The following is a 16,484-nucleotide window of genomic DNA, read 5'->3' as shown; positions in this document are numbered from 1 at the left end:
TAAGGCGAAGGGCGCACTTCGAATGAAAAAAAGGCTTAAAGATATTTTGTCCTTAGCAAAACCATTGTTCTTGAAGGATTATGTAATGTTATATTTGTGAAGGTCTTAAACTAGGGCGCTCTCGCCTGAGAATTGTATCACCCAAGCGATAACTTGAAGACTCACTCGAGAGTACTAATGACATGTAAGGATGTTAGTCAAAGGAGAGATAGTCCTCCAATAACTCTTGAAGGATGCGCGGTCAATAACTTCTCCTGATTAGGGGGAGAGGTTGTTGCCACCTAGGGTTACTAAAACCCTAGGCTCAAAAGGTATATATATATATATATATATATATATATATATATATATATATATAATTCCTCCCTTCAAGGAAGGGATGGACAAATCATTACACTCTAAAGCATAACGCTTAACAAGGTATTAACACATACTGACCATATCTCATACGCGTATACCTAAGCACACCGGTCATCTGCAAAGCCTTTCACCTCAATTGAGCAGGACTCCTAAAACCACCGTAAAACACCATTGTATAGGGTTTCTCGCCGTCGTGGACAATTCCTACCCATCATATAACATAATATACCTACAAAGACTTTGAGTCTCCCATCCATTGCAGGGAAAACACACACACACACACCTGTACTTTTTAACTAGTACAAGATTAGAAATATTTAGAGTGTGACAAATGTAATTAGTGGCCCTTATTTCTATTATCTATATACCATGAAATGTGTTACCTAATTGGCTACAAATGAGTACAATACCTGATACAACATGACTAATTGTGGTAACAAATTTTAGAATAATTAAATTTGCTGATAAGAGCTATTAATTTGTGATATATATGAGACTTTATCTCCAAGGTTAAAGTCTTGGAACCTTCTTCAGAAGAAGGTGATGAGAAATTTTCTTCACCCAAGTCATCAATAATAGCATTATTGGCGGTGTTGTTATTTTTGAGTTTGAATCCAAGGAGAATGACATGCTTAAAGTAATAAATGTCAATAATATGATCACATTTGGCACAAAAGAGTATTTTTTTATGAATGCAAACCACATCACCGACTAAAGGATCATCCTCTTCCTCAAGGAGTATCTTTTAGGGTAGGATGATTGATTGTAATCGTTGTACAAAATGTAAGGGTTTTTAGATAAGATACTCCCATTTTGTCTTTCTTACTAAAGAATAAGATATAAAAGTTACAAATTTCTAAAAAGAGTTTCATCGTTTGTATACTAGTCTTGCTATTACTGAAAGAATCATTCAATTCTTTTGAAAAACGTATGATGAAATCCGCATCACGCTATTTATTGATTGAATGTGTAGCTTCACATGTACAATAGATTAAGACCATAAACTTACAAGATCTACTCATATAGTCTTGAGATTATTATAAAATGTACTTACAATTTTTGTTACCTTGATAATATATACTGAATGAAAATGTTGAAGAAGAACAGTCATGCAAAAATGACCTCTTCTGAAAAATTGAATCTTTAGTTCAATACTTCAATCACAAGTGTTTGAACATTTTCAATATAAGAAAGAAAGACTATATAAAATTTCAACAGAAATTGAAGCATCAATCCAAAAAACAACAATGTTGTTGCATCACATCTTTCCCATATGTCTAAGAGATCTTGCTTCGACATTAGAAGAAAAGATGCTTCGACTTTAAGATTCATAAATGTTCTCCTTCAGAGGAGTATTAATAAGTTTGAATCTTAAATTCACTTCCAGAATATTAATGGATAGAAATAAACATTTAAAATTTTAGTTTTTCAAAATTTAATATAAAAAAATAAATTAATAAAGACCAATGATAGAAGGTGATTTGGTAGGATGAAAGATAACGTGCCATGTGTAACGTGTTTATCAATAAAGTAAAAGGCATTGGTTATTTTTCCATTGAATGGTCAAAAGTTCTGAAAATAAAGAACAAGAATTGTCTGAGCGCTTTTATTGTCTTTGTTGACTAACAAGATTAGATAACAAGATAAAATCACACACCACAAAACAAAAACCAAAACAATAACATCTCTGCATTTTCTCAAAACTTCTCCTTCATTTCACTCTTCTCTTGTTTTCCCTCAATCAGGATCCGTGAGTTTCTCTTCCCAATTCAACCTCTCATATATTTTTCTGGATATAATCTGTTAATGATTAGGTTTTATTGCTGTAATCATTTTAAACAATTTTTTCAGTTAATTATATTTTGTTTTCTTTGTCTCTGGTTTCATTTCCATTTTAGTATATTAAATTAACATTTTTTTTTAATTTTTTGTTTGTGCAGATTTTGGTGCTAAATTGAAATTGGTGTTGAAATAGCTAGTTTTTTGTTTTGTTTAGGGTTTAGTTCAATTTTCTTCGGTTATATGACCTAGGTAGTTGTTGGTTGAATTGAAGGCGAAAGAAATCTTTGTGATCTACTTTGCTTGTGGTGGTGATGATGGCAACAGCGGGTGTAGCACCTGCTTCTGGATTAAGAGATGTGAATGCAAGTTCAGTAATTGCTGCTGATAGGTTACCTGAGGAGATTCTTGGCATGAGGATTAAGGATGACAAGGTGAATATAAATCATAGAAAATGTCTATTTTATTTTCCTATAGCAACTTCGTAAACATTTAGGGACTATTTGGATTGACTTATTTTAGCTTATTTACCGACAAAAATATTCGTGAGACTGTTTGGAAGGAGTTATTAATATATCTTTTCCAGAGAGTCTAAAGGCTTATGAATATCAATGTTGTATCTCTTAGGTCTATGAACGTAGTTTTTATGAAAAATGGTTTTGTCATTAAAAAAGGAGTAGTGGCGCAATTAAAAAAGGAGTAGTGGCGCAACTTGTTGCACGTTTGCCTTCTATTTCTGTATAAACTTTGAAGAATTATCAAAAGTAGGATAATGGATTTTATATAGAAATAGCTTATATATAAGTCATGGAATAAACACTTAATTAAATTGTTTATCCTAACATACACTCGGCTTATGTCAAAACTTTGTCGAAAAAAATGCAGGAAATGGAAGCAAGTGTGGTAGATGGAAGTAGTACTGAAGCAGGACATGTAATTGTCACTACCATTGGTGGTAAAAATGGTCAGCCAAAGCAGGTTTGTTTCTATTATTTCGTTTCTTGGACGGATTATTTGTCGGTGTGTTGATATTTACATGGTCATTTATGCATTGTTTGATGTTTGTGACGATTTTATGATTGTAGACAATAAGTTACATGGCTGAGCGTGCGGTTGGACAAGGATCATTTGGCATAGTTTTTCAGGTTAGTCTCTTCCGTGTTTTTTTCATTTGCATCTTTTAATTGGATATAGTCTGAAGTTAACTGATGCTTATTATATTCTTTTTCATTTACCGTGCAGGCAAAATGCTTGGAGACAGGTGAAACTGTGGCTATAAAGAAGGTTCTTCAAGACAAGAGGTACAAGAACCGGGAATTACAAACAATGCGCCTTTTGGACCACCCTAATGTTGTAACTTTGAAGCATTGTTTCTTTTCAACAACTGAAAAAGACGAGCTATATCTTAACTTGGTACTTGAGTTTGTTCCTGAGACTGTCCATCGTGTGATCAGACACTATAGCAAAATGAATCAGAGGATGCCATTGATATATGTAAAACTTTATTCTTACCAGGTATGCTTCGATGTACTTTATCAAATTTTGTATTTACCGTAAATTTTAGAGATATTATGGTATTTACTGTGCATACCACTTTTTTTGTTTCTCATTCCTTCTATTTCTTATTTTGTAGATATGTAGAGCACTAGCTTATATACATAACTGTGTTGGAGTGTCTCATAGGGACATAAAACCTCAAAATCTACTGGTATGTTTGGTAACTTTTTTCTTTAATGTTATAGTCTATTTGTGTTGATTTGCATCATGCAACTTAAATCATTGTATGGAGTAGTTCTAGTTTGTTTCTAGATGTACTTTTCCTTTTATGAGACTAATTTAGTTTCATATCCGATAGAATAGTTTATGTATATCTCATTTGACTGTTATCTCATAACAGGTCAATCCTCACACCCACCAGCTGAAGCTTTGTGACTTTGGAAGTGCAAAAGTCCTGGTTTGTAATCTTCAACTTGAAAACCCTATTGTCTGTTTTCACGGTCTATCCATTATATTATCGGGATTAAGTTTTGTATATATTTGACAGGTCAAAGGTGAACCAAACATATCTTACATCTGTTCTAGATATTATCGAGCTCCCGAGCTTATCTTTGGCGCAACTGAGTACACCACGGCTATTGACATTTGGTCAGCTGGATGTGTACTTGGGGAACTTTTGCTTGGCCAGGTATCTATCTACCTGTTAAGTATATCTGATTATCATCTATTTGGAATTCATATCTCTAGAATCTAAGAATGAATTCATATTCTTATCAGCCTCTCTTTCCTGGTGCGAGTGGAGTTGATCAGCTTGTTGAAATTATCAAGGTTAGATGAATTCTGAATTATTTTACTCTAAAATCCAAGATATCTGTTTACTTTCATTTTTTTTCCTTGCACGACTGATATTTGCTTTGAATGATCGTCACTTAAATTTAAGTAACTAGGTTGTAGATATTCATTACAATTAGTCCCCTATTTTCTTATGCTGTTCAATTCCATGCGATAACTTTCATCACTTACGAATTTCGGGATTCACGTGCAGGTTTTAGGTACCCCAACAAGGGAAGAAATAAAGTGTATGAATCCTAATTACACCGAGTTCAAATTCCCACAAATCAAAGCTCATCCATGGCACAAGGTACTGTAATGGTATTTTTTCCAGTCCATTTATTCATATTCTTTCGTAGTGCTATTTATAATATATACAAATGGTCATCATCAGATCTTTCGCAAGCGTATGCCACCTGAGGCTGTGGATCTCGTCTCAAGACTACTGCAATACTCTCCAAATCTTCGAAGCACAGCTGTGAGTGTATAATTTTCTCAAGATATGCAGAAGCCGTAAATAGTCCTACAATCATTTCCAATATAGAATTATAAAAATTGTTTTGTTTTGTGCCTTGTGAAATGTAGTTGGAGGCTCTGGTTCATCCGTTCTTTGATGAATTGCGTGATCCAAATACCCGCCTACCAAATGGGCGTCATCTTCCTCCTTTATTTAACTTCAAAGCGAATGGTAAGAACTAATTTTCATCCGAGTATCATGTTCTTATATCATCGCATCGAACTATTCTGTAATACTGGTGTTGCTTATCTGTCACAGAGCTTAAGGGAGTGCCTGCCGAAATGCTGGTGAAGCTGATTCCTTCGCATGCAAGAAAGCAATCTGCCTTGTTTGTGTCATAGTCTTTAATTAGAATCTTGTCTTATGTAAATATCATCTGCTTCATGTCTGTAGAATTGTATCTAGTTTCAAGTTGTTAATAGTCCTCACATTTTGTTTATTTGTTCCATTGATTTGTTTGTACCGTTTCTACCAAAGAAAACCTCATCACCTTGATCTCTTTTTACAATGTAATTGTTTTCCTGACCTTCTCTACTCTTAACAGATTGCGTTAAATATTAACTAGAACAATTGTTTATTATAAGATTGTCTTCTAAGATTGTGTTGCTTACAAAAGAGTCAAGACTTTACAACAAAGATAAGGAACTAGAAACTTAACAGTTTGTTGATATAACTATTCACTCCATCTTTCCTACAAAATTTTTTTGTTGTACTTAAATTCATCTAAGTATGATTAATAAAATTATCTTAGTTATTTTTATATATATATATATATATATATATATATATATATATATATATATATATATATATATATATATATATATATATATATATATATATATATATATATATATATATATATATATTTGAAAATCTTGGTATCCGGCCTTGCGACCGAAGTTATTTTATCATTTAAAATGAATACAACGAATTATTTAGAAAGTGCGAAGTTGAAAAGAAGTACCTGAAAAGAGAAGGACAGGGTAATGGTTTAAAAAACACAATAACTAACTCTTATTATGAATCTAAATAACATATCTAAATGACTTTGACTAATATTCTCCATTCCACCCCTTTCAAATCTTTAGATGAAGGGGATTACTTTCCTCACCTCAAAGAGAGGGTTGCTCTGCATAAAACTAAAAATGTATTGAAATTCGGAAATGCACTTTTTATGTACACCCCAAATACATTAAATTCACGTGTAAGTGAATTATACGTTTATTTTGTTAAAAAAATAGTTTATTACTCTCTCCGTCTCATAATAAGTGTTTTATTTATATTTTTTCCTTGTCTTAAAATAAATGTCTATTTCAAATACCAATACAACATTTATTATTTTTTTCCACTACTATACCACTATTTATTAACTTTCACGTTTTAATAAATGATACTAATTTTATCATTAAAATTAACATATCTAATCATTTTTTTAAGAACCGCGCATAACTCAAATAAAACATTTATTTTGAAATTGAGGGAGTAAAAAAAAACCAGTAACTGATATTTGTATTGCAAGCCTATTATTAAAACAAAAGATATCATACTGAAATTAGAAAAAATAAACCTGTACCAATTTGTTGCTGGGATACCTGGAATGAGCAATCAGAATAATGGACAAAAATGGTTAGACATAATTAAGCCCATTTCATTGGCCGGACCAACTGAGGAAGATGTGACCAAAAACTCATGAATATTTGAAAAGGTTTTTGCTTGCAGTTATTGTGAATTTATTCATATTTTAGAGCTTTTGTTAGTGTTATTTTGGGCTGAATTTGGATTCTGGTTGTTCAGTACTTCCAAGGATTTAAAAACAAATATAGAGAAGTATACTTTTGAATTTCTTTCATAAGTATATTTTTGGAGTGTTTTAGTGTATTTGAGTGCACCTGAAAATATATTTTTAATTTCGAAAGAGTATTTTCAAATTTTTATGGAGTGCTTTTCTACTGCTTAAAATGAAAAAAAAAAAAAATCCTGATGATTTGTCAAATACACTTAATGTCATGGATTAATTTGTATTTTTAATTATTAGTAACAGGAAGAATCCATTTGTGACCCATATGTTTATAATTCCCACCCCCTAAATTTTATTTAATTTCCATTTTGCTCTCATAAAAAACCTTAAATGTGAATTACATGTTTTATTTTTTTCTCACTCCCAATATATTAAATTTTTGAATGAGTAAATGAAAATTGCAGGCTAACAAAGTATATTTAAAGCATTTTAAATCGTAAATTTTTTCATTATAATTTCCACAACTATTCGATCTAATTGTGCCAATGTACCAAAATTTAAATCCTAAGCCGTCTATTCCTAACTATAGTCCACTATATCCATATAATGTTTTGTAAGAGTAAATATACTCCATGTTATACAAAATAACCTATTTTTATGACTAATTTTTTACCCATATCTTTTCATGAAATTGTGAGAACCAACATGTTCATGAAATTGTGAGAACCAACATGTTGTGAAAATGATGTCTTGATTAACAAAGGATAAACAGTTTTTTTAAAATCAAGAAACACACAAGGGTAGAAAAGATGATAAACACGAAAAACAACAAAGATTGATTATAATTGTTATTCTTTTCTTACTCTTTAAAACAAGATTACAAGTTACAAGAATAACAAATAACCCTCTCACCCTAAATTAGGATTTGTAGTATGCAATGATGAGAGACTAGTATGCTATTTATAATAAAACCTAACATACTAAACTAATGGGCTTTTTTCACAAATACCCATTACAAGCCAACTTGGGGTACAAGTTAACTTAAACAATTGGACATAACAAACAAGCCCAATTTGAAATACTAACAACCCTAGCATTTCAACACCCACATACTAGAACACACTTCGACTATAGTATAAAGGTCTTCGACACAATCTCTGTCGAACCAGAAGCTACCCTTTAACACACTAGAGTTCGAACCAATTCTCACAAATCTCCACCTTGGAACAAACTCTATAACATCAAAGAACAAACTAGCTTTCTTCATGCAGCTTTATCAACTGCATACATTGGAAAAACTTGCAACTCGACAATGTCTTGGTGATCATATAAGCAGCATTGTGATCTGTCGAAACCTTCATCACTTGGACTTCTCCACGCTCGATTACTCCTCTGACGAAATGCAACCTCACATGATATGCTGAGTTCTTCGACAGGTGTATTGCTCTTTAACTATCACATTTAACAGTGATACCTCGACCTTGAAGTTTCAGCTCCTTCGCAAAACCTTCAAGCCACAATGCTTCTTTCAGCTTTAGTTAGGGAAATATACTCCGCTTCAGTGGTTGATAGAGCAACAACCTTCTGAAGTGTTGCTTTCCAACTAATTGTTGTGCCAAACATAGTGAACACATATCCAGAAATAGATTTTCTAGAATCCATACAACCTGCATAATCAGAGTCGATATATCCTTCGATTACTGCTTTACTATCTTCACCCAAGGCTCCACCATGAATTAGGACCTGTTCAGGGATCCATTTATGTACCTTAGAACACTTCAATGCTTGCCAGTAAGCCTTTCCAAGACTCTCCATGTACCTGCTTACAAGACTTACTGCATATGCTATGTTGGGTCTAGTACAGACCATAACATACCTTAAAGAACCTACTATATTAGCATATGGAATGCTATTCATATAAGCTCTTTCGACATCGGTACTGGGACACTGATCTACACTAAACTTAAATTGAGGGTTTGTTGGAGTCAGAACAGGCTTTGAATTCGACATACCAAACTTGTCGAGAATATTCCGTAGGTATGCCTCTTGAGATAAGCATAATTTCGGCTGCTTTCTATCTCTTCGAATGTCAATTCCAAGAATCCTGGATACAGCTCCCAGATCCTTCATATCGAACTCCTTATTGAGTTCAAACTTCACCCTCTTTACATCTTCGACATTGTTGCTTGCTATGAGAATATCATCCACATAAAGCAACAGAATAACAAATGAATTACCAGGTAGAAATTTGAAGTAAAAGAAATAGTCAAACTAACTTCTAATGAAACTTATACATGACATGATTTTGTCGAATCTCCTATTCCACTGTCGAGGAGATTTTTCAGTCCATATAAAGATCTCTTTAGCTTGCACACATAATCCCCCCCTTTTCGACATACCCTTCAAGTTGCCTCATCAAGATCGTTTCATCTAGATCGCCATACAAGAACGCAGTCTTCACATCCATCTGTTCTAGTTCAAGATCAAAATGTGCCACCGTGGCAAACAACATTCAAATGGACCTATGCTTCACAACAGGAGAAAACACATCATTGAAGTCGACAACTTCTTTCTGAGTGAAACCCCTTGCGACCAACCTTGCCTTGTATCTTTTCAACGCCACTCCTTCGATTCCTTCCTTAACTTTGAATATCCATTTATAGACGACTAACCTTGCTCCAACACGTTTCTTGATCAGTTCCCAAGTGTGATTGTCATGAAGAGATTTCATCTCATCATTCACGGCCTTCAGTGATTCAGTCTTATTTCGACTCCTTATAACTTCCTTATAGTCTCTAGGTTCTTCGTGTAGAACCAAACTTGCAGAGATTAAGGCATAAGCTATAAGATCTGCATACCTAAGTCTCTGAGGTGGTTTGATGACTCTTCTCGACCTATCATTTGCCAACAGGTAGTCATCGACAGTTTCCTCAACTTCCTTAGCATTTTTTGCTTCTTCTTCGACTTCATCTAGAATATGCAATTCAGCAACAACTTGCTCCACCTCAACAGGAATCTCTACATGTTCCAGCTCTTCGTCAGATTAGGACCTGTTCAGGGTATCCCATGAACATGCATTTCAGAGCTCTAGGTTCGACCTTGTCTTGCCTAATGTGAGCATAGGATACGCAGCCAAATACTTTAAGTGTGTCGAGATCTGGTGGATGTCCCGACCAAACTTCTTCAGGTGTCTTCATATCTAACGCTATCGAAGGACATCTATTTATCAGATATGTTGCTGTCGAAACCGCCTCAGCCTAAAACACCTTCTTTAACCCAACCCCAGTCAACATGCGTCCGACTCTCTCCAAAATAGTTCAATTAAACCTTTCAGCCAAACCATTTTGTTGTGGAGTACTTGCAGTAGTTATATGCCTTGCAATACCAGAGGCAGCACAAAAACTGTCGAACGCCTCATTGCAAAATTCAAGGCTATTATCGGTTCTCAACCTCATGACCTTTCTGCCAGTCTGATTTTCGACCAGAGTCTTCCAACTTTTGAAATTCTCAAAAGTTTCATCCTTAGTCTTCTGGATGAATATCCATAATTTTATTGAATAATCATCTACTGTAGATAGAAAATACCTCGCTCCTGAATGTGATGGACAATTGGAGGGAAAAATAGTAACTATAAGACTTCTGCTGACTTTTGCCTTTCTGCTGACAATTGAATAATCATCTATTGAATAATATTTCTATCATTCAAATGATAGCATTGAATGCCAGATGCTTTGCCACTATAAGACTTCTGCTGACTTTTGCCCTTTTTCTTGTCGAACTTACTATCCTTTCGCAAGAATTTTCCCTTAACGGCCAAACCTTCACCAACAGTCGAAGGTTTATGCTCCTTTCGTTCGTTCAATTCCTTAGAATACAGGGCTAATTGAAATTCTTCAAAGATCAGGGACTCCCTTCCATACAGGAGAGTTTCTTTGAAGTGAGCATGTGATCGAGGCAAAGCGCACAATAGTAACAGCGCTTGATCTTCATCATCGATCTTCACATCAATATTTTCAAGATTAATAATCAGCTTGTTGAACATATCCAAATGCTCAGCCAACACTTTGTCTTCAATCATCTTGAATGAATACAAAGCTTGCTTCAGGTAGGATCGATTTACCAGCGATTTGGTCATGTACAAACTTTCAAGTTTCACCCATAACCCTAATGCCGTCGTCTCCTTTGATATCTGTCGGATAACCTTATCACCAAGGCTCAACAAAATTGTGCTGTGTGCTTTCTCGATCATGGACGTCTTCTCTCTTTCCGTTAATGCAGCGTCCATAGCCACCACTCCCTTCAACGCTTCCAATCAACCCTGCTGAACCAGTAAGACATTCATCTTCAAACGCCACAGACTGAAATCATTCACTCCGGTGAACTTTTCAATCTCATACTTTGTTGAAGGCATCTTCTCGACACTCACTGCACCAATTTGTTGTGAAAAGGATGCCTTGATTAACAAAGGATAAACGGTTTCTTTGAGATTAAGAAACACACAAGGGTAGAAAATATGATAAACACGAAGAACAACAAGGATTGATTATAATGCTATTCTTTCCTTACTATTTAAAATAAGATTACAAGTTACAAGAATAACAAATAACTCTCTCACCCTAAATTAGGATTTGCAGCATGCAATGATCAGAGACTAATATGCTATTTATAATAAAACCTAACATACTAAACTAATGAGCTTTTTTCACAAATACCCGTTACAAGCCGACTTAGGGTAAGAGTTAACTTAAACAATTGGACATATATAACAAACAGACCAAATTCGAAATACTAACAACCCTAGTATTTCAACACCCACATACTAGAAAACACTTCGACTACAGTATGTAGGTCTTCGACACAATCTCTGTCGAACCAAAAGTTACCCTTCGACACACTAGAGTTCGATCCAATTCCCGTACAAAATTTATTTTTCCATGCATTTAGGCGATGCAACAACCCTTACTCATTTAACATTGAACTCAAGTTATACAATACAAACATTATTTCTAATCAATAACTTAACATTTACATTATTTACATTATTATGTATTTGATCCAATTCATAAAAATTTGACAAAGTTTTATGTTGACTGATAATACAACTCTCTTGTTTTATCCAAACTTATAATCCATTATTCATAATTAAACTAACGTAGAGATGATTTAATATCAAATATCCTAACTATAAAGACATCATGTCAAACACATATTTTTTACTAGCTCAAAGCCATATATCAATAAAAACATGACAAAAAATAGAGTAGTCATGATATTATATGACCAAGAATCCAAGATGACCCTCACACAAAAGTTAAGAAGATTATGGTTTATTAACTTGGTCATCTTAGGCATTTGTCACAGCAAATAGCTTACAAAATCATAAAGTGGGAGAAATGAAAATGCTTATATAAACCGCCACTATCATTGGGTAGCTATATGATAAGAGTGACAAAAGAAGCCAAACAACCCTGACCAGACATAGTGGTTTATCAATTTGGGCGGCGATATAGGTGTGCTCAGTGCTGTTGTGACTGTAAGTTGAAGCAAAGCATGAGAGAGAGGCACCGATTCTCAACTTTAGAGTGGATGGACGGTTAAAGATACATATAAAATAACACTTATATTGTATTGTATACAATACAATGACAACTCAATATTTTAGTTAATTGCCGGCAAAACCTTACTATATCCACTTTAAAGACTGCTTAACATTCATTTGTTTTTTAAACTCAAATTCAGTCCATGCATGCAACTTGATATTACTTTTGCTATTTGTGCAATAAATTAAGATAGCTGGTGCCTTATTTTAACTAGAAAGTGGATTGTGGGCATTACATTACATAACATATGCATCATTTGGTGACCGAATAAAATTTGTATATTTCTCATATTATATGTTAATATAATATTATTTACGCATTTTAGTTTTTTTTTTTGTTGCTATTGTAACTTAATCTAATTTGTTACTTTTTAAATTTTATTAAACTTTTTTTTTTGTTGTAAATTGAATAGTTTAACTTTTTATGATATATTTTATGAATAAATTCTTATTTTTTATTGATGTAATTGTACCTGTTTTTTTAAAAAAGAATTCTATTCCAAGTAATGAATACCGTATTTATATCTATGCATTATAAGACCACCTCCCATGGGAGGTTTTTCATGCTGGCCATTACTTCAGCATATATTCAAAAGTATTTATCATGGAAGGGATAAGTTATGTTTTTCAGGTGGCACCACCATTGCGTCACTAAGCAAAGTTATTTTGAATAACATAATAATTAAATAATTTTTTTTCTGCTAGTTAATTACTATTTTTCCCTCCAATTGTTTAAACAAAATTATATATATATATATATATATATATATATATATATATATATATATATATATATATATATATATATATATATATAATGAAAACAATGCCGAAATAACAAAGTATAATCAGTTTATTTAACACAATGAATTGGTTATAAACTAATATTCTTTACTTTCTCTTTGAAACAAGATTACAAGTGTTACAAAATAACAAATAACCTCTCTCACCTTAATTAGGATTTGCACTATCCAATGATGAGAGACTATTATGGTATTTATAAAAAAACTAACACCCTAAACTAGTGGCCGTTTACACACATACCCATTACACAAGCTAACTTAAACAATTGGGCATAACAAACAGGCCAAATTCGACATTTTGACAATCCTAGTATACTTCAATTATAGCATGAGAAAAGACTTCGACGACATGCTATGAACCTGTCAAATTGTCGAACCAAGAAGCTACCCTTCGACCATACACTACAAGAAAAGTGTGATATAGCCACCAAATGTTGCGACGTGATTATCACGTGGCTCAAAAAAGTGAGTTGCGACATGATAATCACGTCACTAAAAGTTTTTTATATTAAAAAACTAAAACCAACGTTGGCACATGGGGTGTCTTTAAATAATATTTAAAAAAAAAGTTGCGAAATGAAAAACACGTCGCAACCTTTAAATAAAATAAAAAAAATTAAAAGCAGATAAAGTAGTCTGACAAAGGGGGGAAATTCAAAGGGGGGAATTTCAAATTTTCATTTTTTTTTGTTGCGGCGTGCATTTCACGTCGCAACTTTTTTTTGTTAAACACGCCAGCATTTATGTACAATCATGTGTGCAGTTGACTGACACATGTATTAATGTGTAGAAGTTGCGACGTGATTTTCACTTCGCAACGTAGACACGTGAAAATCACGTCGCTAAAGGCATTATATCAATTCGTTGGAACTCCTCTTCCCAGAACCCCCTTTCTCCTCTTTCTTTCTTTCTTTTCCTCTTCTCCTCTTCTCCTTCTTCCCCCAAACCCTCTTCCTATCCTCCATAATCAACCATCCTCCCTCCTCAATCCACCATTTTCATTCTCAAATTCATCATCACAACCCCCCATTTCCAGGTAAACATTCAAACCTCACTTGTTCTTGTCAATTTTTTATTTTATTTTTTGTAAAAATCTGATTTTAATATATATTTGTAGGTGAAGCATTGCTGATTTTGATTCAAGGATAAGGAGGAGCTCACTCAATATTGTTCAACTTCATTGAGGTATTTTTTTTCAATTTTATTTATATAATTTTTGAGATTTTTTTATGTGATTATTGATATATATATATGTTATAGATTAATTTGTGAGATTTTTTTATGAGATTTTTGTAGTATGTATATATAATTTTTAGAATGTTAATTTGATATATAATGTTTAGAATGTTAATTATTAGAATGTTATAATAATTAGAATGTATATTATTTATAGTATGTATATATATAGATTAATTTATAGAATGTATATTATTTATAGTATGTATATATATAGATTAATTTATAGAATGTATGGGGGGTTCTGCGCCGACTGATCAGGAAAATCTAAATGAGGATGAGTTTCCCGACCCGGATTGATTGTTGATTTAGTTTAGTTTTTATTTTGTTGTTATAACTTTTAATTTTGAATTTGTGTAAACTATTAATTAAATTATAATTACATTATTTAGTAATATTAGATTTATAATTTTACTTTCATAATTTTAATATTAGATTTATATTTAGTTTATTGAATTAATTTATAAATTTTAATATATTTAATTTATTAATTTTTATATATATATATATATATATATATATATATATATATATATATATATATATATATTTGGTTTTTTTCAAAAAAAAAAAAAATTAGTGACGTGATTTCCATGTCACTAAGTAGTGACATGAAAATCACGTCGCAACATTAGACAGTAAATGCGCATTTCAGTTGACTTCTAGGCAAATTTAGTGACGTGATTGCCATGTCACTAAGTAGTGACATGTAAGTCACGTCGCAACTAAAGTTGCTTTTCTGACCCAAACGCTGCTACGCCTGCTCTGACTGAAAATGCATTAATCTCTGACCCAAATTTTGCGACGTCATTTTCACTTCACTAAATAGTGATGTGAAAATCACGTCACTAAAAGTTGCCACCTTGCCTCCTGCGACGTGAATTTTCACTTCGCAAATATTGGTTTGTGATGTGATTTTTTGGTTAGTGGCGTGATATTCACGTCACTACTGAGGCTTTTTTTTGTAGTGATACTAGAGTTCGATCCAATATCTCAGGAATCTTCACCTTTGAACAAACTCTATAACATCAAGAATAAACTAGCTTTCTTCATGCAATTTTGTCAACTGCATATAGTGGAAAAACTTGCAACTTGACAATGTCTTGGTGTTCATATCAGCAGCTTTGTGATCTGTCGAAACTTTTAGTACTTGGACTTCTCCATGCTCGATTATCCCTCTGATAAAATGCAACCTCACATCGATGTGCTTGGTTCACTCATGATAGGATGAATTCTTCGACAAATGATGAGTGGTAAATTGTTGTGAATTTGAGTGTGAATAATTAGCACTCATCAGCTTAATTCATTTGCTTTTCGTCAATAAACCTAAACTTTAGTGTATATTTGGTATAGTTTACGTTATAGTGTATATATTGCGTTATCGTGTAAATATCATTGAGTTTAATTGTTTTCATATTATTTTTGTAGGTATTCAAGCATTGATATTTATTCATAGTTATATAGAGCATTGAATAAGCTTTCCAACGCTTCAAACCGGGCGAAAATCGGAGTTACGGTTCTCAAGTTATGGCCGAAACAGTGCAGAATTTTTGCTGTTCTGGTGTACTTCGCCGGGCAGAGCAATTGGCTCGCCGGGCGAAGCAGAAATACTCAAAAATGTGATTTGCTACTGCCTGGAGTCGCCGGGCGAACCGTTTGCGTCGCCGGGCGAAGCGGTACTGACTGAAACACGTTTTAAGGGCCAAAAACACATTTTTTAGGTTATGGTTGGATATTTTAGATCTCCAATCCATCCAATAGCATTTTTTTGAGTGGAATGATGCTAGAAAACACAATGGAGTTGTCAAATGGATGATCCGGGGTTGAATCCTTCATCAATCGGAGCCGACAAACCGGGAGATTTTTGGGTTTTTCTTCTTTTCTTCTCTTTGTGGTTTCATTTGTGGGTTTTGTATATATATACTTTGATCTCATGTATATTTGTTGACTATTATGTTATATAAAGCTTGCTTTCATATTTTTATGGATTATTGTCTTAGATTGTTGCTTTGTGGCTATGTGTTTGAGTTGCTATAGAGATGTAGGGCTCTAATGCTTATCTAGGATGATTTTCTATTAACTTAATTGCAGAGATGGATTAGGTTGATAATCACTTAGTGT

The 16,484-nt window shown here is 33.2% G+C and overlaps 1 protein-coding gene across 1 annotated transcript; it reads left to right on the top strand.

Annotated features, from left to right (window-relative positions):
* The first annotated feature begins 1,933 nt into the window (after positions 1–1,933).
* On the top strand, positions 1,934–5,509 carry LOC131643965 (glycogen synthase kinase-3 homolog MsK-2-like). The gene is made up of 13 exons (XM_058914341.1): positions 1,934–2,110; positions 2,301–2,573; positions 3,025–3,117; positions 3,225–3,284; positions 3,382–3,654; positions 3,773–3,847; positions 4,037–4,093; positions 4,184–4,324; positions 4,414–4,464; positions 4,682–4,777; positions 4,862–4,945; positions 5,053–5,155; positions 5,243–5,509. The coding sequence occupies exons 2-13, from the start codon at positions 2,454–2,456 to the stop codon at positions 5,323–5,325; spliced, it is 1,236 nt and encodes a 411-aa protein (XP_058770324.1). The 5' UTR covers positions 1,934–2,110; positions 2,301–2,453; the 3' UTR covers positions 5,326–5,509.
* Positions 5,510–16,484: the final 10,975 nt, after the last annotated feature.

The sequence above is a fragment of the Vicia villosa genome, linkage group LG1, assembly GCF_029867415.1.
Source record: "Vicia villosa cultivar HV-30 ecotype Madison, WI linkage group LG1, Vvil1.0, whole genome shotgun sequence".
Lineage (NCBI taxonomy): Eukaryota > Viridiplantae > Streptophyta > Magnoliopsida > Fabales > Fabaceae > Vicia > Vicia villosa.
Note: the sequence above shows the minus strand (reverse complement) of the source record. Positions and strands in the feature narration are given on the sequence as shown.

Coding starts and splice junctions, on each gene's coding strand:
- LOC131643965 (XM_058914341.1), top strand. CDS start 2,454: ATGATGGCAACAGCGGGTGTAGCACCTGCTTCTGGATTAAGAGATGTG. Junction 3,118..3,224: donor AAAATGGTCAGCCAAAGCAG/GTTTGTTTCTAT, acceptor TTATGATTGTAG/ACAATAAGTTACATGGCTGA. Junction 4,094..4,183: donor TTGGAAGTGCAAAAGTCCTG/GTTTGTAATCTT, acceptor TATATTTGACAG/GTCAAAGGTGAACCAAACAT.